The 16408-nt window shown below is 43.9% G+C and overlaps 1 protein-coding gene across 1 annotated transcript in view; it reads left to right on the top strand.

The window, feature by feature from the left end:
* Positions 1–16408, top strand: part of DENND5B (DENN/MADD domain containing 5B) — a 63170-nt gene that overhangs the window by 36710 nt on the left and 10052 nt on the right. The window contains exons 8-14 of the mRNA XM_009333034.1: positions 2156–2249; positions 5576–5707; positions 6564–6716; positions 7219–7297; positions 8528–8609; positions 13616–13744; positions 15104–15225. Coding sequence (XP_009331309.1) covers positions 2156–2249; positions 5576–5707; positions 6564–6716; positions 7219–7297; positions 8528–8609; positions 13616–13744; positions 15104–15225 — 791 coding nt within the window. The remainder of the gene's footprint in view (positions 1–2155; positions 2250–5575; positions 5708–6563; positions 6717–7218; positions 7298–8527; positions 8610–13615; positions 13745–15103; positions 15226–16408) is intronic.

Raw genomic sequence — 16408 nt, 5'->3', positions numbered from 1 at the left:
CCGTAATTACATGCAGTCCCAGATGTTTATTTCTTCCTTTGCACTTGTTTTCTTGACATTATTTGGAAGGTAGGAAGGGACTTTGATTCTGACCATAAAAACTGTAGTTCCTGTGACTCCTTTTTTCGTCCTTTTTACCTGTGCATTTAGCCAAAATTTGGTTTTTGGTCACCTCACTGGAGGAATTGGTGGAGATAGTTAGGTATATGTATGCAAAGTCTTTCTCTCTGGAAGCAGGAGGGTTTGGTTACCAGGGGTCCCATCCCTTCACTTCTCTTGGGTCAGGTTCCCCTCCCTGCACATCCCTGATGGCTTGCTGGACATGTCAGGACCCAAGTCCAGCTCTGTGCAAGAGTTTCCTCCTCCAGGCATGCATATGCCTACGTGTCACCAGCTGAAACTCCTTGCCCAAATAGCTCAGATCCCATTTGTATATGCTCTTATTTGGGGTGCACACAGAAATAGATGGGTTTGGGATCTGGAGACTGCTGTCCTCGCCAATACCACCGGCGTGGAGGAGCTCACCGAGCACACGCTTCTGTCTTTGATGTGGACGTCTCTAGGTTTCCTGCTGTATAGATCTATCAAAGGCAGAGAACCCAAATCCGCAGGGGCTTTGCCTGTTGATCATAGCTCCTGTAGAAAAAGCCATCTCACAGCAGTCGTTCTGGCGTGGTGCCCAGCATGAGCACTTCAGTCTGGAGTAGAGGGACCAGGATGGAGACAGGTTTTGGAGGGTCCCTCTGACACAAGTACTGATGTTGGGGAGTGTGAGGTGTTGTTTTCTTGGTGTTCTGAGGTGGGGGTTTTTTTCTTTTTCTTTTTCTTTCTCTCTCTTTTTTTTCTTCCCGATTCACGTTATCCCTTCAAATTCTGCCAGGCAGTTTCCTCCCATAGGTAGAGCGTTATTCATACATCCCGCCAGGCACCAGAGCTGGAGCGCTGCCTTGGGCGGGCTTTGTGTTCTGCTTTGCCTTGGTTTTGCTCTTTAACTTCTGAGAGGGGGGCAGAACAGCTGACTTCATGAAACGACTGAAAGGCTGTACACTTAAAGGCTTTTTTTTTTTAACTGTATTTGAAAGATATTTTTAATTTTAATAAATACAACCACAGTAATTAACATCATTCTGAAGATTTAGCCTTAATGTGCATTAACATACTTGGTTTTAATGCTTGATAGGTTGCTTTATACAGTGTTATTTCAGCTTTCTTTTATAAATAATGTATTAACTTATTTATTTTCTGCACCAGTTGAGCATTTTTGTTTTCAAGGATTTGGCAGAAGGCTATGATATTATTAGAAACTCTATAATCAGACTAGAAATTCCTCAGGGCAGAGTTATCTTGTTTTGTGTTTTGTTATAATATCTGGCATAAAAGGAGGTTGGACACTTGAGAGCTTTAAGGTTGCTCAGTTTCAAACCTGGTTACCAAGTGGCTGCTTTCAGGCAACAGCTTCAGATGAGGAAAAAATTCAGCTGGACATATATGAACACGTAGCAAAAAATACAGGCTTTTTGTGGTATTTAAAAACCCGATGCAAAAAAAGAGATGGTGAAGATAGCAACATGATTAATCCCAGGAAGTCAATATTGTTTATAACCTTTAAACATAGGTGCACCCAATATCACAGTAGTTACTATCGCAATGACGAGGTTCTCTGAAATAATTCCTGGAAGTACCACAGAAAGTGGAGAAAGGAGAAGTACCACCTCTCACAAAAGAGGAAAATTTTAGAAGTTGTTACTTAAAATACATTGTAGTATTTTGTTTGTTCCTACAGACACTATTTTTATCAAACTTCAGCAAATGCAGCAAACGGTGTTGTTGGGTAACCAAGTACGATTTTCCTGGTGGTGGCATCAATGATCTGCATTTTGGGTAACACAGAAGCTCTCACTGGAGACCCTGGCAGGCAGCGGGCACGTTTCCATCAGGGCTTTCATCCCTTGGGTGCGCGCTGGCCTGTCACCCCCCGGGTGGTTTCCCACGGAGAGGTCAGGCGCCAGCTTGCGCCTGCGTCTGTTGCAACGTCCAAGTTTGCACTTTCACTTCTCCCGCTGCAGACCTGTCAGATGTCCTCTGGCTCCCGACCCAGGCTTTCCCTCCCAATATCTTCCACTCACGTGTATCTTCCCTCTCTCTGACTTGCCAGCCGCTGGGCCAGTCGCAGCACGACCGCGCAGCGGAGGAAAGACCGCCTGCGGCAGCACTCGGAGCACATCGGGCTGGACAACGACTTGAGGGAGGTAAGTGGCATTATCTGCGGGCGGCATGAGCTTGTGATCCAGGAGATGCAATTTAGACAAACGATGCGTTGTGACTTCGGGCAGTTTTGTTGCTACCGTAAGGTTGTGTGGGTCTTTGCAGCCATTTCATTTAGACGCTGCTTGTCACAGATGCCTGTATGTGTTGTACAACTTCAAAGCACACAACAGAAATAAAATGCTTTTATTATTTTTGAATAAGATAGCCCCTTTGTCATCAGGAAAACGGCTTATTTGCTGATATAGACCCCAGTCATGTAACCACACGCAGAGAGCACCAGAGCCCTGGTGCCTGCCTGGGTGCAGCTGCGGAGCTCTGGCCAGGGTGAAGGTCCTGCAAAAGTCAAGTCCCTGAATAAATGTCAGTGCTGTAGAGGCAAATGAGGCGGGACTTTTTTCTTTTTTAAAGAAATCTTTTTTTTCCTCTCTCTCTCACATCGATTCCTGACATGAGTAAGCCTATTTGAAAGGTTAAGACTTTGGGGCCTTTTTATGCCTAAAATTTGGAAACTCCCATGCATCTTGTAAATGTCAGTCACATACATGCATTTCTTTCCCATCTCTTCAGTTTCTTGTCCTTCATTAAATATTTTCTGCCATATTTTTCCATTGATGTCCATGTGCTTCTTTTGTATGTCACTGGCAAAAATAAAACATTCACGCTGTTTTGTGGTAAATCTTGCTGAATAATGTTGGCCGGTGTTGGCATTTGCACTCCAAAAGAACCCGAACGGGTGAGTGGACTCTTAAACCACAGCTTCGAACAGTGTTTCATGGAAACACAGCAAAACAGCACTTGTACATGTTTGTTGCTATTTTTGCTAATGTGGCTTTGCAAGTATATTTTAAAAGTTGCCTGGTGTGTATATCTCAGCAGAGCCTTTTCAGTACTTTGTCATGTGTTTACTTTCTTCTTTTTTTGGCTGTGGATCATATGCATGCTTCTTTTGCTTTGTCTCCTCTTTCTTTCTGGCTATTCTGCCATTGGGGCATCTGCCTCCTCTTAGCCATCGGAGGAGCTTTTGCTTCGTCAGAACTCAATGGCCTTCTGGGAGTGGGATCAGGGACCACCCCCTCCTGCACGGCCTCCTAAAAAATCCTTCTCTGAATGCTGCCTGGTATGTTTTAGTTTTTCTTGTTGAAAGCTGCTTTTGAGATGTTGTTAGCGTGAGGAACCGCTGTCTTCGCTGCCTCTCAAACCTCTTCCCTTTCTCGTAGAGTATGAGCACGTCCCCGTAGCGCTTGGAAGTGTGGTTATAATCGGAAAAGTAGCTGTAAGTCAGCTCTAGGCTTCCATGCCAGCTCCCTGGCAAATGTGACGGCTCCAAGGCTGAAAGATGAGAATTTTGTTTTGCTTTGGTTTTTCCCATGTTGCTTGCATGGCAGTTCACCTTAGGGTGTCAAATCCAAAAAGCATTTCTTTCTGACTGCTGGATCGTTGCATCCCAGTGTGGAAGAGGGTGGTGGTGTGTGGATGCTGATGAACAGGCAAAGGGCAATCAGTTGGATGTTTCACCCCACCCTTATTCTTCTCTTGAACTTACAAGAGTTAATAATTTTTTATTTTTTATTTTAGTGTAATAACAAGACATAAAATTAATAAAGTAAGGTTACCCATGTTTTGTACTCTTCAGACTATAACCGCACTTTGCATTCTATTTATCCCTTTACATTTAAAAAGAAATATTAGATTCCCTAATTATATATTCCCTGTATTACTTTTTCACTGTTTTCATTGCTAATTTTTGCACTGAGTTAGATGGAAGTCACTTGTGAGATTGCTTGCTGAACAACACGCTTTCATCATCTGTGATTTTTTTTTTTTTTTTATTCCCACATGTAGTTTTTCAACTATTTTTAAGTCTTTACAGTATTGGTGAAACTGTAATTACTTAGCTGAGCACTTTTGTTGAACACAGCTTTCCACAGCAGAACCCGACGTTCTTGTCTGACTTGTGGGACTGATGTTAAGTGGTTCACGTCTGAATTTTGTATTGAAAAAATGCAAATGAGTCAGAAAAACTGTACTCCCCCATTAACAAAAAAAAAAAAAAGGCGAGCAATTTCAATTAACTTCAATGTGTTTGGATTTTGCTTTTACTAAATAAATAATTTTCTCCCCAGATAGAAAGGTCTGACTATGCAGCAGCCGTAGTGTCCTCTCAGTTCCCCAGAAAACCCAGCCGGCAGCAGTGCTAAGTCACTGGAGGAGCGTGATCTGCTCCTCTCGGGGGAAGAGCAGTCGTTGTCACATACCGTCCACCAAAGAGGCAGCATTAACTGGATAAAAACACACTATGGAAATGGAGCATTCCCACACCAGGCTATGAGCGCTGTGCTTCAAGGCTGTTTTGTTTGGCAACGTTCTATTATTTTACTCTTTTTAACAAAAACCTTATGAATAATGCTTGAGCAACTTTTTGATAGGCTTCATATTTGCACACCTAAATCTGTCCAACTTCTTAGCTTTGCTCAGCATGTAGCCCTCTCACTGATGTTGGGGGCAGGTGACACTTTGATTGGTTTGGGGTTTTTTGCTTAACAAAAAAACCCAAACAATAAAAGAAGCCCTGAACAGTAAGGCAATGCAGCAGGAAGGTTTGAAAGTCTTTTGCTATAGCTCAGATCCTTTTTTTAAAGAGCATGCCAATTTTTGTCCATACTTCTCAATTACCACCCCACAGTAAAAACAGGAATGTTCCTAAATGTCAGTTTTGTTTAAAACGAGCTTCACTTGTAATTAAGAAGTTAATTGAGAATAAAATCAAGTCTGATTTTTTTCCCACATTAACTATCCACATGAAAAGTAATGGATGAAGTCTTTCTCCTTCACTTAAGTGTATTTCTGCTTCTTGTAATTTATTTTCAAAGGATTTTTTTCAATTCCTGTATAGTCTGGTCACAAATTAGACAAATGGGTTTGGTGGGGGGGTTTTTTGTTGTTTTTTTGAAGTGAGAATCAAATAACAATGGAAAGAAACTTATTTGGTATTTTTACTTTATTGCTGAATGAAGGTATCGCACTTGTATTCACATGCTGTGGCTAACTTCGTGCTAGTGGCTAACAGCACAGTTCACTAGCTAACGTTGACTGTTTTGGTTCCACACGGGAAAATATCTTGCTTTCTCTGTTGTCAAAAGGGAGCATTCCACTTCTCCAGCCCGACACCTAAGCATCAGACAAGTAATGATGTTGTTCCTAGATTAACACTAGCTCATTCCTTTTCACCAGCATTTGCTTGCCTAGGATTAGGATGAGGAGAATCCCTCTGACTTGTAATATCTAAAATTATTCTATTTATTTTTAGAAATACATGCAGGAGGCAAGGAGTTTAGGAAAAAATTTAAGGCAGCCCAAACTCTCAGACCTCTCTCCAGCTGTGATTGCGCAGACCAACTGGAAATTTGTGGAAGGGTTACTGAAGGAATGTCGCATGAAGGTAGGTCCTCCCCTTTCCCGCTGCCTGCTCTTCCCTTGCTTACACTGAGCCTAAATAGCATCTGTCGATGGTGTCCTGAAAGTCCTTCACAGCGGGAGCGGCGTTGGTCTGTTGGTGTAGCAGGCTATTGCAGGGTGGATGTCCCTTTAGCGTTACATTTTTCAACTGCTAGAAAAGAAAGAAATGTATTATCGCTCTTCTGTTTATGCAGTCAAAGTTGGTGAAACGAGTAAAAAGGAGAGGAAGGAGAATCAGCATGATCAGACATCTTAGGGAGGATTTTCTTTAATTGTTTATATGTAAATGTAGCCTAAACATAACGGACTTGAGACCCACGGTCAAAAAAGGAAGCGTTCAGCATGTGCGACTGTTGTGCATGTTGTTTATGCAGAACAAACGAAGTATAGCAGTTTCTAATATTAAAGAAGCTTTTATAGCCATGGAAGTATAATTTCTTTGTGTCTTTGTGTCGGTTGCAGTTGGTGGTATACTCTATTACCTGAGTTTTAAACTTCAATAGCTGTAACAAGAAGAAAAACAGATACTGAGTAAGACCGAAAATGTATCTAGGTCTGTACTCTGTTTTTGATACCGGTCGGTAATAGATCAACGGTGTAGAAATACGACAATAGATAAAGCATATAGAAATAGGACAGTATGGAGTAATCATGCAAACTTTTTTTTAATTATTCTTTTTAATTTACAATCTCTATAAAGAGATTTGAAGTTTCTCTGGTCAGGCTATTAGCGATGGTCTCTAGATTAAGCATGTTTACTTAAACTCAGCTATAAATTCTGTTCCTTGTTGGATAACATTCTTACAAACCTTTGGGGATTTTTTTTTTTTTTTTTGAAGACTAAACGCATGTTGGTAGAGAAGATGGGCCATGAAGCAGTCGAACTGGGACATGGAGAAGCCAACATAACAGGTCTGGAGGAAAATACATTGATTGCTAGTCTCTGTGATCTGCTAGAAAGAATCTGGAGCCATGGTCTGCAGGTCAAGCAGGTTGGTAACTGGAAACTCGGGACTTTGTGCGTACAGTACTCTAGCAAATACTGAATGCCATCTCTACCCTTTAAGTGGCTACTCAGTGGTACCATTCCAACGTTAAGTGGGAGGTATCTTTGGGATCAGAGTCCCTGGTTCATATCTTCTGAGGTCTTGGGGTTTTTTTGTGGGGTTTGTTTATTTGCTTGTTGGGTTTGTTTTGGGAGGTGTCTCTGGAAATTGCAATGATGTTGTCAAATAGGTGTTTGGTTTCTTCTCTTTCAACCTTCAAAATAGAAACCCAGGGAGAGGACAAAGAAACAAGGTGGGTGGTGTGTCTGCTAGGTCAGTGGGATGGTCCTCTCCTCTTCCTGAGGTCTCATGGCCCAAGAGAAGGATTGACTCTCACCACTGAGCTTTTGGCCCACTGAAATGCCATCCCATTATTTTGCCATGTTCGCTGGCCTCTTTTCTTTTGCTTCATTTATTTAAAGCTGCATACTCCATATTCAATTTTCAGGGGAAATCTGCTTTGTGGTCCCATTTACTTCAGTACCAGGAGAGAGACGAGAAGCAAGACCATAGTGCAGAGTCCCCAGGTGAGTACTCGGCAGTTGACTCCATGAAGGGTCCATCACAGCGAAGGAACTCGGGCCTGGGAGGAACAGTGTACCCACACGAAACCCATGCAGGATTTTCGGTGTATTTGCTTGCTAATATCACACTTACATTTTGAGACCTTTCATAATCATTATGAAGATGCCTTGATGTCTGGACAAAATAGATTGACATCGTTGGAGGCAAATGAACATACTTATTATCCCTGTCTAGAAAATCACTCGATGTCTGTTTGCTACCTTCATTCCCTTTTAATTAGCATTGAGTGAGGTGTGAGAAGCAGTGCTTCTGCAAGAGATGATTTCTGAAGTAGCTGATGGTGTGGAGCTGTGGCTAAGACAGCTGACATTTTTCTTTCAGTGAGCATAATCTGTCTCTCAAATCCCAATGTGAATAACTTCATCTTCAATAAATATTTGTACTGGTGGACCGTACAATTCAGAAGTTGTGTAATTAATCTCTATCCATCAGTCCAGGTACTCAGTTTATGCTTTGATTTGGCCCTTTACAATCACTAAATTACTTCTGTGTTATGAGAGATTTTCTAATGACCTTGAGATCTCCCTGCCCGCAGACTGCTGATTGGTATTGTAGTAAAAGTCTCTGAACTTTAGTGGGTCATCTTCCAAGGACTCTGCAATCCTCCAAATCCTGCAGATGGGAACTTGTATGATCAGTCCTCAATGACACAATCTATGGACAAACTAGTCTCGCTCACGAAAAGATTTTTTAATAAGCTTCAATGAGTAATGCACTAGGCAACCTGGCTGGCAGGCACAAATTCCTGAGAGCAAAATATGTTACCACAAAGCAGTTTGATCAGAGTAGCAGAGCACAGAAATGCGTGGCATTCTTAGCATCTAATAAGCTACTGTAGCTTAGTTTTATCATGTCCTTCTCAGTTGTGAGGTTTCCATAAAAACAAATTTCTAATAAAACTCATCGCCATACAGATTTATGTTAATGTATTTCACATACGAAAAAGGAAGCTACATCCCCAAGTTCAGTGCTGGATTAAGGAAGGAATAGATAATGTATTAAGCAATTTTCATTTTGTCTGCTGCTGCATTTCCAGGGTAGAGTTAATGATAGTCCACAGAAACATTGCAGTTACCAACCACTTAAGATTGTTTTCAGCTGGATGTAAAACAAATGCATTGTAGACCATTACTGTAATTTTGTATTAACTTCATATATTTTCTCCACTGTAGTTGCTGTTGGAACAGAAAGACGAAAGTCTGATACAGGAATTACTCTGCCTACTCTGAGGGTTTCCCTGATACAAGATATGAGGTACACAATTTGTTTCCTAAAGCGTTAATTGTGGGTTTAATTGTGTAGCATAAGGTAAAGATCTTCACTGGCTTTGGGTTTACAAAAGCTAAGGAAAATTAAACCTTCTCCTTAGCCCACATTCAAATCTACAAAGTGTTGCCTTTTTGTTTTACAAAACTTCCTTGCATATTTACTTGGTTCATTTTAGCTAAAAGACAATGAAAAACACACCAATTTTACTGGGGCTTTTGTTTTCCCAGGGGGGTTCTTCTAGCAATAAAGCCAACTTCTACAAATAACAGCAGATATGCTGAATTCCTTGGAACTTTGAGTTTGTTTCTTTTTGTTTTAAATTACTGACCAAGCAAGTACAGTTGATAGACAAAGCAAAGGGACAAAAAAAAACCTGCTCGCAATGCCTGAGCAGTATTCTTTCCTTTCAATTAACATTTTATGGCAAATAGTAATAAATGCACAAATTTAGAAATGTAATCAAACCTGGTATTTGGGTAACTTTAAAATTGGAATGTGAAGTAAGGGCAGGTGCTCTGTAGGAGACCACCGCCTGGCTCTGGAGAGCTTTTTAAGCAGTGTTGGTTGGGAAACGGGAGGATTAGAGAGTAGGAATAGGTGGAGGCTGATGTGACAGCACCAGGCAGAAGTTCTTCAAGGCATCTCCTTGATTAAACCACTGCAGGTCAGGCTGCTGTTTTGACACTTCACTTGCCATGGCTAAGGGTTGCAGTGGGGTAAAAGTGCCATGAAAAGAGGGGAGGAGTAATGCAATAATGCTCATCTGTAGAGAGCTGCTAGCAATTGCTAGCAATTTAATGTGTGAGGCAACATGAGTATTGTTTCTTGTAATACCATGCCCTTCCTCCACATAAAAATATGACAAAAAAATCTTATGGTAAAAATAAGATTAATTGTAGTTAGTTCACAAAAACATAATTATAGTGATGTGATTTTTGCCATGTGTGTTATTACAGATATATTTTTTTCTGATGTGAGATCACTCAGATTAGTCAGACTTCCATGACAGCAAACGACTGCACTTCCCACCTGCAGTGTGCAACCTTTTTGTTTGATGCTATGTGGTTTGAGTCTTGTGCTCTGATTTCGAAGAATATGACATGCCACGTAAGGCTAAAACAACATGCAAAAGAGAGAGGGAGAATACATACAGTGTAATTAGGAGTATAATGCCAAGAGGTCATTTTGAACGCGTGCCTGTCATTTTAGGTCCCTCTCATGGGACGTGGCAGCTATTTACTTAATTCAGTCCTGTGAGGCTGGCGGGCATGTAGGGGGTCGGTCTGAGGAAAGGATGAAGGAGGATCTGGAGTGGAAACTTGCGTGCTGGGGGGGAGTGCCGACAGAGGAGGCTGTGTGCGCTCGCTGCTGCGCGCATGGGTTTCGTCTTCCGCGTACTTCCACTTGAGTAATGAAAGCCCAGCACAGATCTGAGCTCTCTTGCTTGAATCACAAGAGTGCTTCCACTGCTTTTCAGAGAAAAAGTACAGAAGCAGAACACTACCTTTTGTAATATCTTGGGTATTCATGATTGCCCACAAACATGTCTGGTCTTAGAAAATGCTGGGCAGATGGTGAGTTGAATTTGTCATCCGTAATCTCGTGGCATACTTTCTCCTGCTTGGAAGAAATGCTGCTTAATATTTGTTTGCACACACAAATTTATGGTGAAATTAGAAGGATGGGTAATTGTTAAATTGCCGGGGCTGCAGTGCTAACTGAACTAATGGCTAGAGGATTAAGCATTGCCTTAAGCATGGCTTGTTTTTGATGGCTCATGCAAGGTTATGTAAACAACTTAAAAAGCGGGGCTGAATCACAGTCACGCTCTGAATGTGTGATGAGCCTGTGCTACAGGTAGCGTTGTATGTCCGCTGCCTCCCTCACAAAGCTAGGCATCTTAGATGTGGTAAGGAAGATGCTCAAGATGTTTATTTTGGTTCTCTGCACGGAGAGGCTTTGCACAAGTGTGTTTGGGGGTACGCCCTTCAGCCTTGCCGCCGGGCAAGGATCTGCAGCATCTCTCCCACCCCTCTTCCAGCTCCCCGGCAGACTCCTGCTGCAGCCTGCCTCCTGCATGGCCTCACCCCTCAGGCACATCGTTGCGCGTCCAGCCAGACCAGTCAGCGCCAAGGCAACTCCCCAAAACCTTTGGTCCAGCTGGGCTCAAGTTTCAGGTCCCTTCCCCTTCGGGCAAGCCCTTCCTTGCTACCAGCGCTTGCTTTCATGCCTGTCTCGTGTCTCCCCTCCTGCAGGGAGCTTGCAGTGGAGGATGCGAGCCCTGGGTGCTGGGCCCATGGCAGTGATGCTTAACCTGCTGCAGGCAAAAGAAGCTGGGTTAGCAAAGACAGGATGAGCTACTATGGCTTGTTTCTGACTGCGCTGGGATCGGGAGCATTCACACCCTCCTCAGGGGCATGGCGATACTGAGCAGCTGTAACCTCCTCTTGTCAGCACAGCTATTTACAGAGGGTATGTCTCGCCATACCGCAGGCTTACATTTGACAGGGAAAATAGATTTTTCTTTATTACTAATGGGATTAAAAGCAAGTCCCAACCTAGGGAGTTGCATTGAAATTGCTGTTCAGTGCCCTGACAAGAAGAGTTTGCTGTGTGATGGTGAGCATACAGTGCTTACGCTGAGGTCACCGATAAAAATAGAGCTGTTCTGACTCTCACAACTGAGAGCGAAATAAATTTGAGTTCCTGAATGCTCTATTCTGTTACACTCTGCTTTTGCTGACAGCAAGACTGATTACTGAATCTTTTTAAAGTTTCTGGCAAGCTGCATGGTTGCAGATCCTTATTTTTCCCAAATGCACAATTAACACCAATCTGGTCTGAACCAGAAACAGGTAATGAAGAGGTACAGAGCATGCATGGAATAAGGCTGAGTCCATCTGTACTTGAATCTTCCCACAGTAAAATAACGTATTCTAGTCAGTGTTTCATATTAGATGTAATTCAAGCCGAGCACTGGGGGGAAGGGGAGGGAGGGAGATGATAGTCTGTGCTTTGATCTTCCCATCTCAAAAGACTTGAAATGTCTGAGGAGGGTGTCTCAACACCATGTAGTGGAGTGTAGCGCGCATCCTGTTTCTCAAGGACTCCGGATCACGTGCCCAGCTGTCTGGGCTGGAAGGTCTAATGCTGGCTGTCACACTCTGAGCCAGGAAGGGCTTTCCAATGCCAAGAGCCAGGCTCTCAGCAGTGATTTAGCTGGTAGGCATCGCTGCTGACAGAGGGAGGCTGCTGAGCTTGCTTATAAAGGGCAGGGACTTGTACGTGAGTGTAATGTGCCCTCCTGGGTTTGTTTTACAGCTCACTGAGAGGTAGTACTTCTTGCCTAGTCCATCAGAGAACTATCCATGTGTCACGTTAGGAAACAGGAGGAAAGTTTCTTTAAAAATATTTTTTTTTCCCTTTTTTTTAAAGGGTTTTTGAGTAGCCTACGTTTTGCCACTGGCAAGCAACCATTACTCCTATTGATTGTTTCTTCCTGATGGTGCTTCAGATATGTCTGTACAGCACAGAGCTGTGTGATACAGACCCCTCATCTTGGATTGCAAAGGTAGACCTGTATTTTGTAGGTCAGCCTGGTGGAGAACAGTGCTGCTGAGCTATGTCTGGTATCCACTTCACTTGTGCAGAGCGAACACGTATTTCTGGACAGCGCTAAGTTGTACTTTGCAAATTTGCCTTTAAGAGCCTAGCCTTATTATGTTAGAAGCTCTATAAACAAGAGTATTTTTCTCAAATAATGCAGGATCTAAATATAACGCAAAGCACGCGCTTGGGTATAACAGATGGGGGGAAAGCACGAGACAGCGAGACTATACTGGTTAATGTAGAAAGCATCAGACACAGCATGACTTTGTTGGATTTTCTTTGGAGTAAATATTGCCACATTCCCTAACGCTCATCAATGCATGGAGGGCCTTCAAGGAAGATGCACAGAGTTGGAAAGTAAATCGCAACAGAGATCAGTTCAGACTCAGCTGATGATACTTGGAGCCTGCCACGGAGGTTTGGAGGGCTGAACTGCCTGTGCACTTAACATGCAAACGATGTGAAAATTAAGAAATTGCACCCTTTTCTTTCTCTTGCTGGAAACTGTTACTCGTTTTTTCTTGCTGTTTATTTAACCAAGTGGGGGGGTTTTGGAAGCAGCTTTGCCCTGCCATGGCAGTTCTCTTCCTCTTCTAAAGCTCCCTGTGCTCTAAAATGAGGGTTTCTGGCATTCTCCAAACTGAAATGTGGGAAGTTTAAAAAAAAAAAAGAAAAGCAAAACCATAGAAGAAAGCCCCTATGGGACAGTTCTGCTTTCCTACAGACCAAGCATGTGGAGGGCTGTTGAGATTATCACTTACACGAGGGCCTCTCATATCCCTGAAAATGTGATTCTGCTTGTGACTGCCTGTCTCTGTTTTTGCCCCAACAATCCCCTCTTTCTCAGATTTCCCATTGCTGCTGCCATCAAGGGGTTTGTTAGAGACTTCAGAGTAGATTGTGGTTTGGAGAAACTCTTAAGATGTGTATTTTCCTCTGCCCTCCCAGACATACCCGTTCGTGTCAGCAGCTTGAGGGAGCGACTGTGATATAACTGGGTCTCGCAAGCTGGCCGCTTTTTTTAAGCGTTAGCAGTGTCCATGAGGACATCTACCTCAGGCAACGCAGGGATGAGCGGATCTACCCCTGCTCACCTTGGCCAAGCAAATGCCAGGACACAGAGCAGCTGATAGGGGCTGTAGTGCATCCGGGTTGCAGCCTGCCGTGCCAGGGAAGGGCTGCCCCACGTCCCTGGGCCAGCCTGGGGCTGCCAGGGGTCTCAGTGCCACAGTGCAGGGCTCTGCTGGGGGTCTCTTTCTCTAGAAATGATGTCAGGAGACGTTTTCCAATTCAGCTGCTGCATCACACTGGATGTTGCCCTTTGAAGCATGTAGGATTTTTATGATTCATCAATAATTATTTTTTTTTCCTACCCATTTCAGGCATGTTCAGAACATGAGTGAGATAAAGACTGATGTGGGGCGAGCCCGAGCCTGGATAAGGCTTTCTCTGGAGAAGAAGCTTTTGTCTCAGCACCTGAAGCAGCTGCTTTCCAACCAGGCACTTGCCAAGTAAGCTGGCTCTTTTTCTCAAAGCTTTGCTTGCATGTCTTCCTCACTGGTGTGTCAAGGTGCTGTGCAGGCTCAGGGCGCAGTCAGGCGCCCTGTTTGGGTACTGTGGTTTCCAGCTCGAAGTGATTGAAGGGCAGAGGGTAGCTGGGGGAGGAGGTACTGCCTGCCCAGCAGCCCAGGAGTCTGCTCATCTGCCTGGAAAAACAAATCACAATTTTCAGGAAGGAGATGTTAGGTTTTGGTCAGATCAGTGCATCGATCCAAGCCGCTTTGCGGCCCTACAAGCACTATATCTTGTGCAAATGAAGCAGCAGGGAGGAATGCCCCTTTTCTCACAGCAGTCCTGCTTAACGTTGACTCAAGCCAAACGCAGGCCCCCATCCTGAGTGCCGATGGGCTGGGTTAGAGGCCAGCCCTCCCAGCCACTTAGCAACTCCCCCAGCTTTGCCTCCTTTTGCAAGCACAGGCACTTAAGGATCTGCCTGTGTAGATGTTCCCCGACTTCATTTTCTCAAAGCAATGCATTTAGGAAAAAAAACCCCAAACCTTATGAAAACGTCCTAGCTATTGCATGCAGTTCTTAGCAGAACTGGCTCTGTGATGTTACACGTGTGATTATGCCAGAAGCTACCAAATACTCAAATCTGCTAACGGGAAGAAAGAGGAGTAGCTAGAGACAGTCACCTCTTGGGTGATCAGCTGAAAGCGTGGTGGCAGACCTGTCTTTTCCTGAAGTTTCGTCTACATCTATCTACCTTAGCGGCTTTTTGGGAGTCTGTTGCATTCAGACTGCAGGCAGTGTTGCAAGCTCTGTGCTTTCTCAGAGCAGGTCCAGGTTAACTCCTGATGTGCCTTTGCACTGCTTTGGGCGACTAGTGATGTACACCGAGTTTGCCGAAATGAAAGAGTGGCAGGAGGACCCTGCTGCTGCTTGGTGCCTTCCGTGGTTTGGTGCCTTCTGGTTAGTTTTCTAAGGAAGATTAGGTTATTAGACAAGGGTATTACGCAGTGGGAAGAGATGGGGAAGAAATGAGGTTGCTGTATGTTGGTTCAGGTCTGCTATTGTGAGCAGTCTTAGTATATAGCTGTGCTTTGCAGCAAAACGAAAACTGATCCTTTAATGAGATGAACTCTGTAGCCTTGCTATGGTAGCGAGGAGCTGAGAGCGGTCTGTAAAACACGTGTTGCATAGGGGGTAAATGCCCCTTATAGGTTTCTAGCAGTTTGGGTTAGCTGGGGAGTCTCACTTTTCATGCCTCCCATGAAGATCAACTCTTCATTTGCTGTTTTGAGATTCAAACACCTTTTAAGATACATGGTGCTTTTTCAACAAGAAAACAATGTATTTGTTTCTACCAGGAAACTTTACAAGCGTTATGCTTTCCTGCGCTGTGAAGAAGAACGGGAACAGTTTCTGTATCACCTGCTCTCACTCAATGCTGTGGATTACTTCTGCTTCACAAGCGTCTTCACCACAATCAGTGAGTTAGAGAATCATTTTTTTTTGCCCCTGAATAAAAACTAGCTGCTGTCATGATTTGTAAGAGATGATGTTGCTGTTGCTGGTGTCTGAGTAGCTGAGCCCTTATCTGGAAACCTTGGTTGTTGCTGCCGGGCTCACGGGTGCTGGGTGTTGCTCTGGGAGACCAGCTGGAGAGCCAAGGTTGTGGGGGAGTGCTCTGGAGAAGAGCATTGCACAAAGGAGAGTAATCAGCAGAGAGTGCTGCTGTAGCACCTGGTTTTCCTCGCTGAGTTGTATAGTCTCTTTCATCTTCCCTCCTAGACAAGTCCTCTACATCCCCATGCTTCTTTCTGGCCTTCACTAAGTGTGCATCCTAACAGCCCGCTCTCTGCAGACTGAGAAAGAGATGAAGTCTTGGAGGATGAAATACAAGGACTTTGTGGTCTACTGTATATATTAAATCTCTTTTTGTCTCTCCTTAATTGCCAAAAAGATTCCTTCTCCCTTCCTCTCTTGTAAGAAGGAGAGCAGAGATCGGATCAAAATCTGAAAACGAATCCTTGTCTCTCCAGCACTGGGCAATGCGGAGAAGGCAGGACCCCATGAGATGACCTCATTATTTGGATTTACCTTGGCAGCCCTTAGTCTTCATTTTCCTGCCTGTTCAGAGTGAAGCGAAGCAGGTTTTACGTGGCTGTCAAAACAGGCACTCATTCTATTTTTTCTCCTCCTAAAGCCATAAATCCCCTCAGAACCAGCACAGTGCAAAGAGATTTATCCATCCTTGATTACCTTATTTCTGCAGGGCGTCCAGCTTGACAGCATTCCCCCGTAGGATAAGCACTTGGAATTTGAGGGTATTTTTTTAAGTGCAGTGTCATTTCATGGCACACAAAAAGTAAAAAGGCTGGCTTATCTTACCCAGTCAAAAAGGCAGCTTGTGAAACGTAAGGAGAGAGAGCCTTGCAGTGCTAGCGTGCAGTATCTGAGTCAAATCCGAATCGGGGTGGGTGGCAGTCCTTGTCTTCAGCACGTATGGGTGGTGCAGATTTAAAAGCAGAAATAATAATAACATTTAGTGAGGGAATGTCCACAGAGACACATCAGACTTGGGACTTTGGCTATGCCCTTACCAGCCACGCCAGCACTTCTGACATCCCCTTCTCCCCTATAACCTCCCGTGTGCCCCCTTCGTCCTTTCA

Source organism: Pygoscelis adeliae, unplaced genomic scaffold (genome assembly GCF_000699105.1).
Source record: "Pygoscelis adeliae isolate BGI_AS28 unplaced genomic scaffold, ASM69910v1 Scaffold38, whole genome shotgun sequence".
NCBI lineage: Eukaryota > Metazoa > Chordata > Aves > Sphenisciformes > Spheniscidae > Pygoscelis > Pygoscelis adeliae.
The sequence above is the reverse complement of the archived record's forward strand: the minus strand, read 5'-3'. Positions and strand labels throughout refer to the sequence as shown.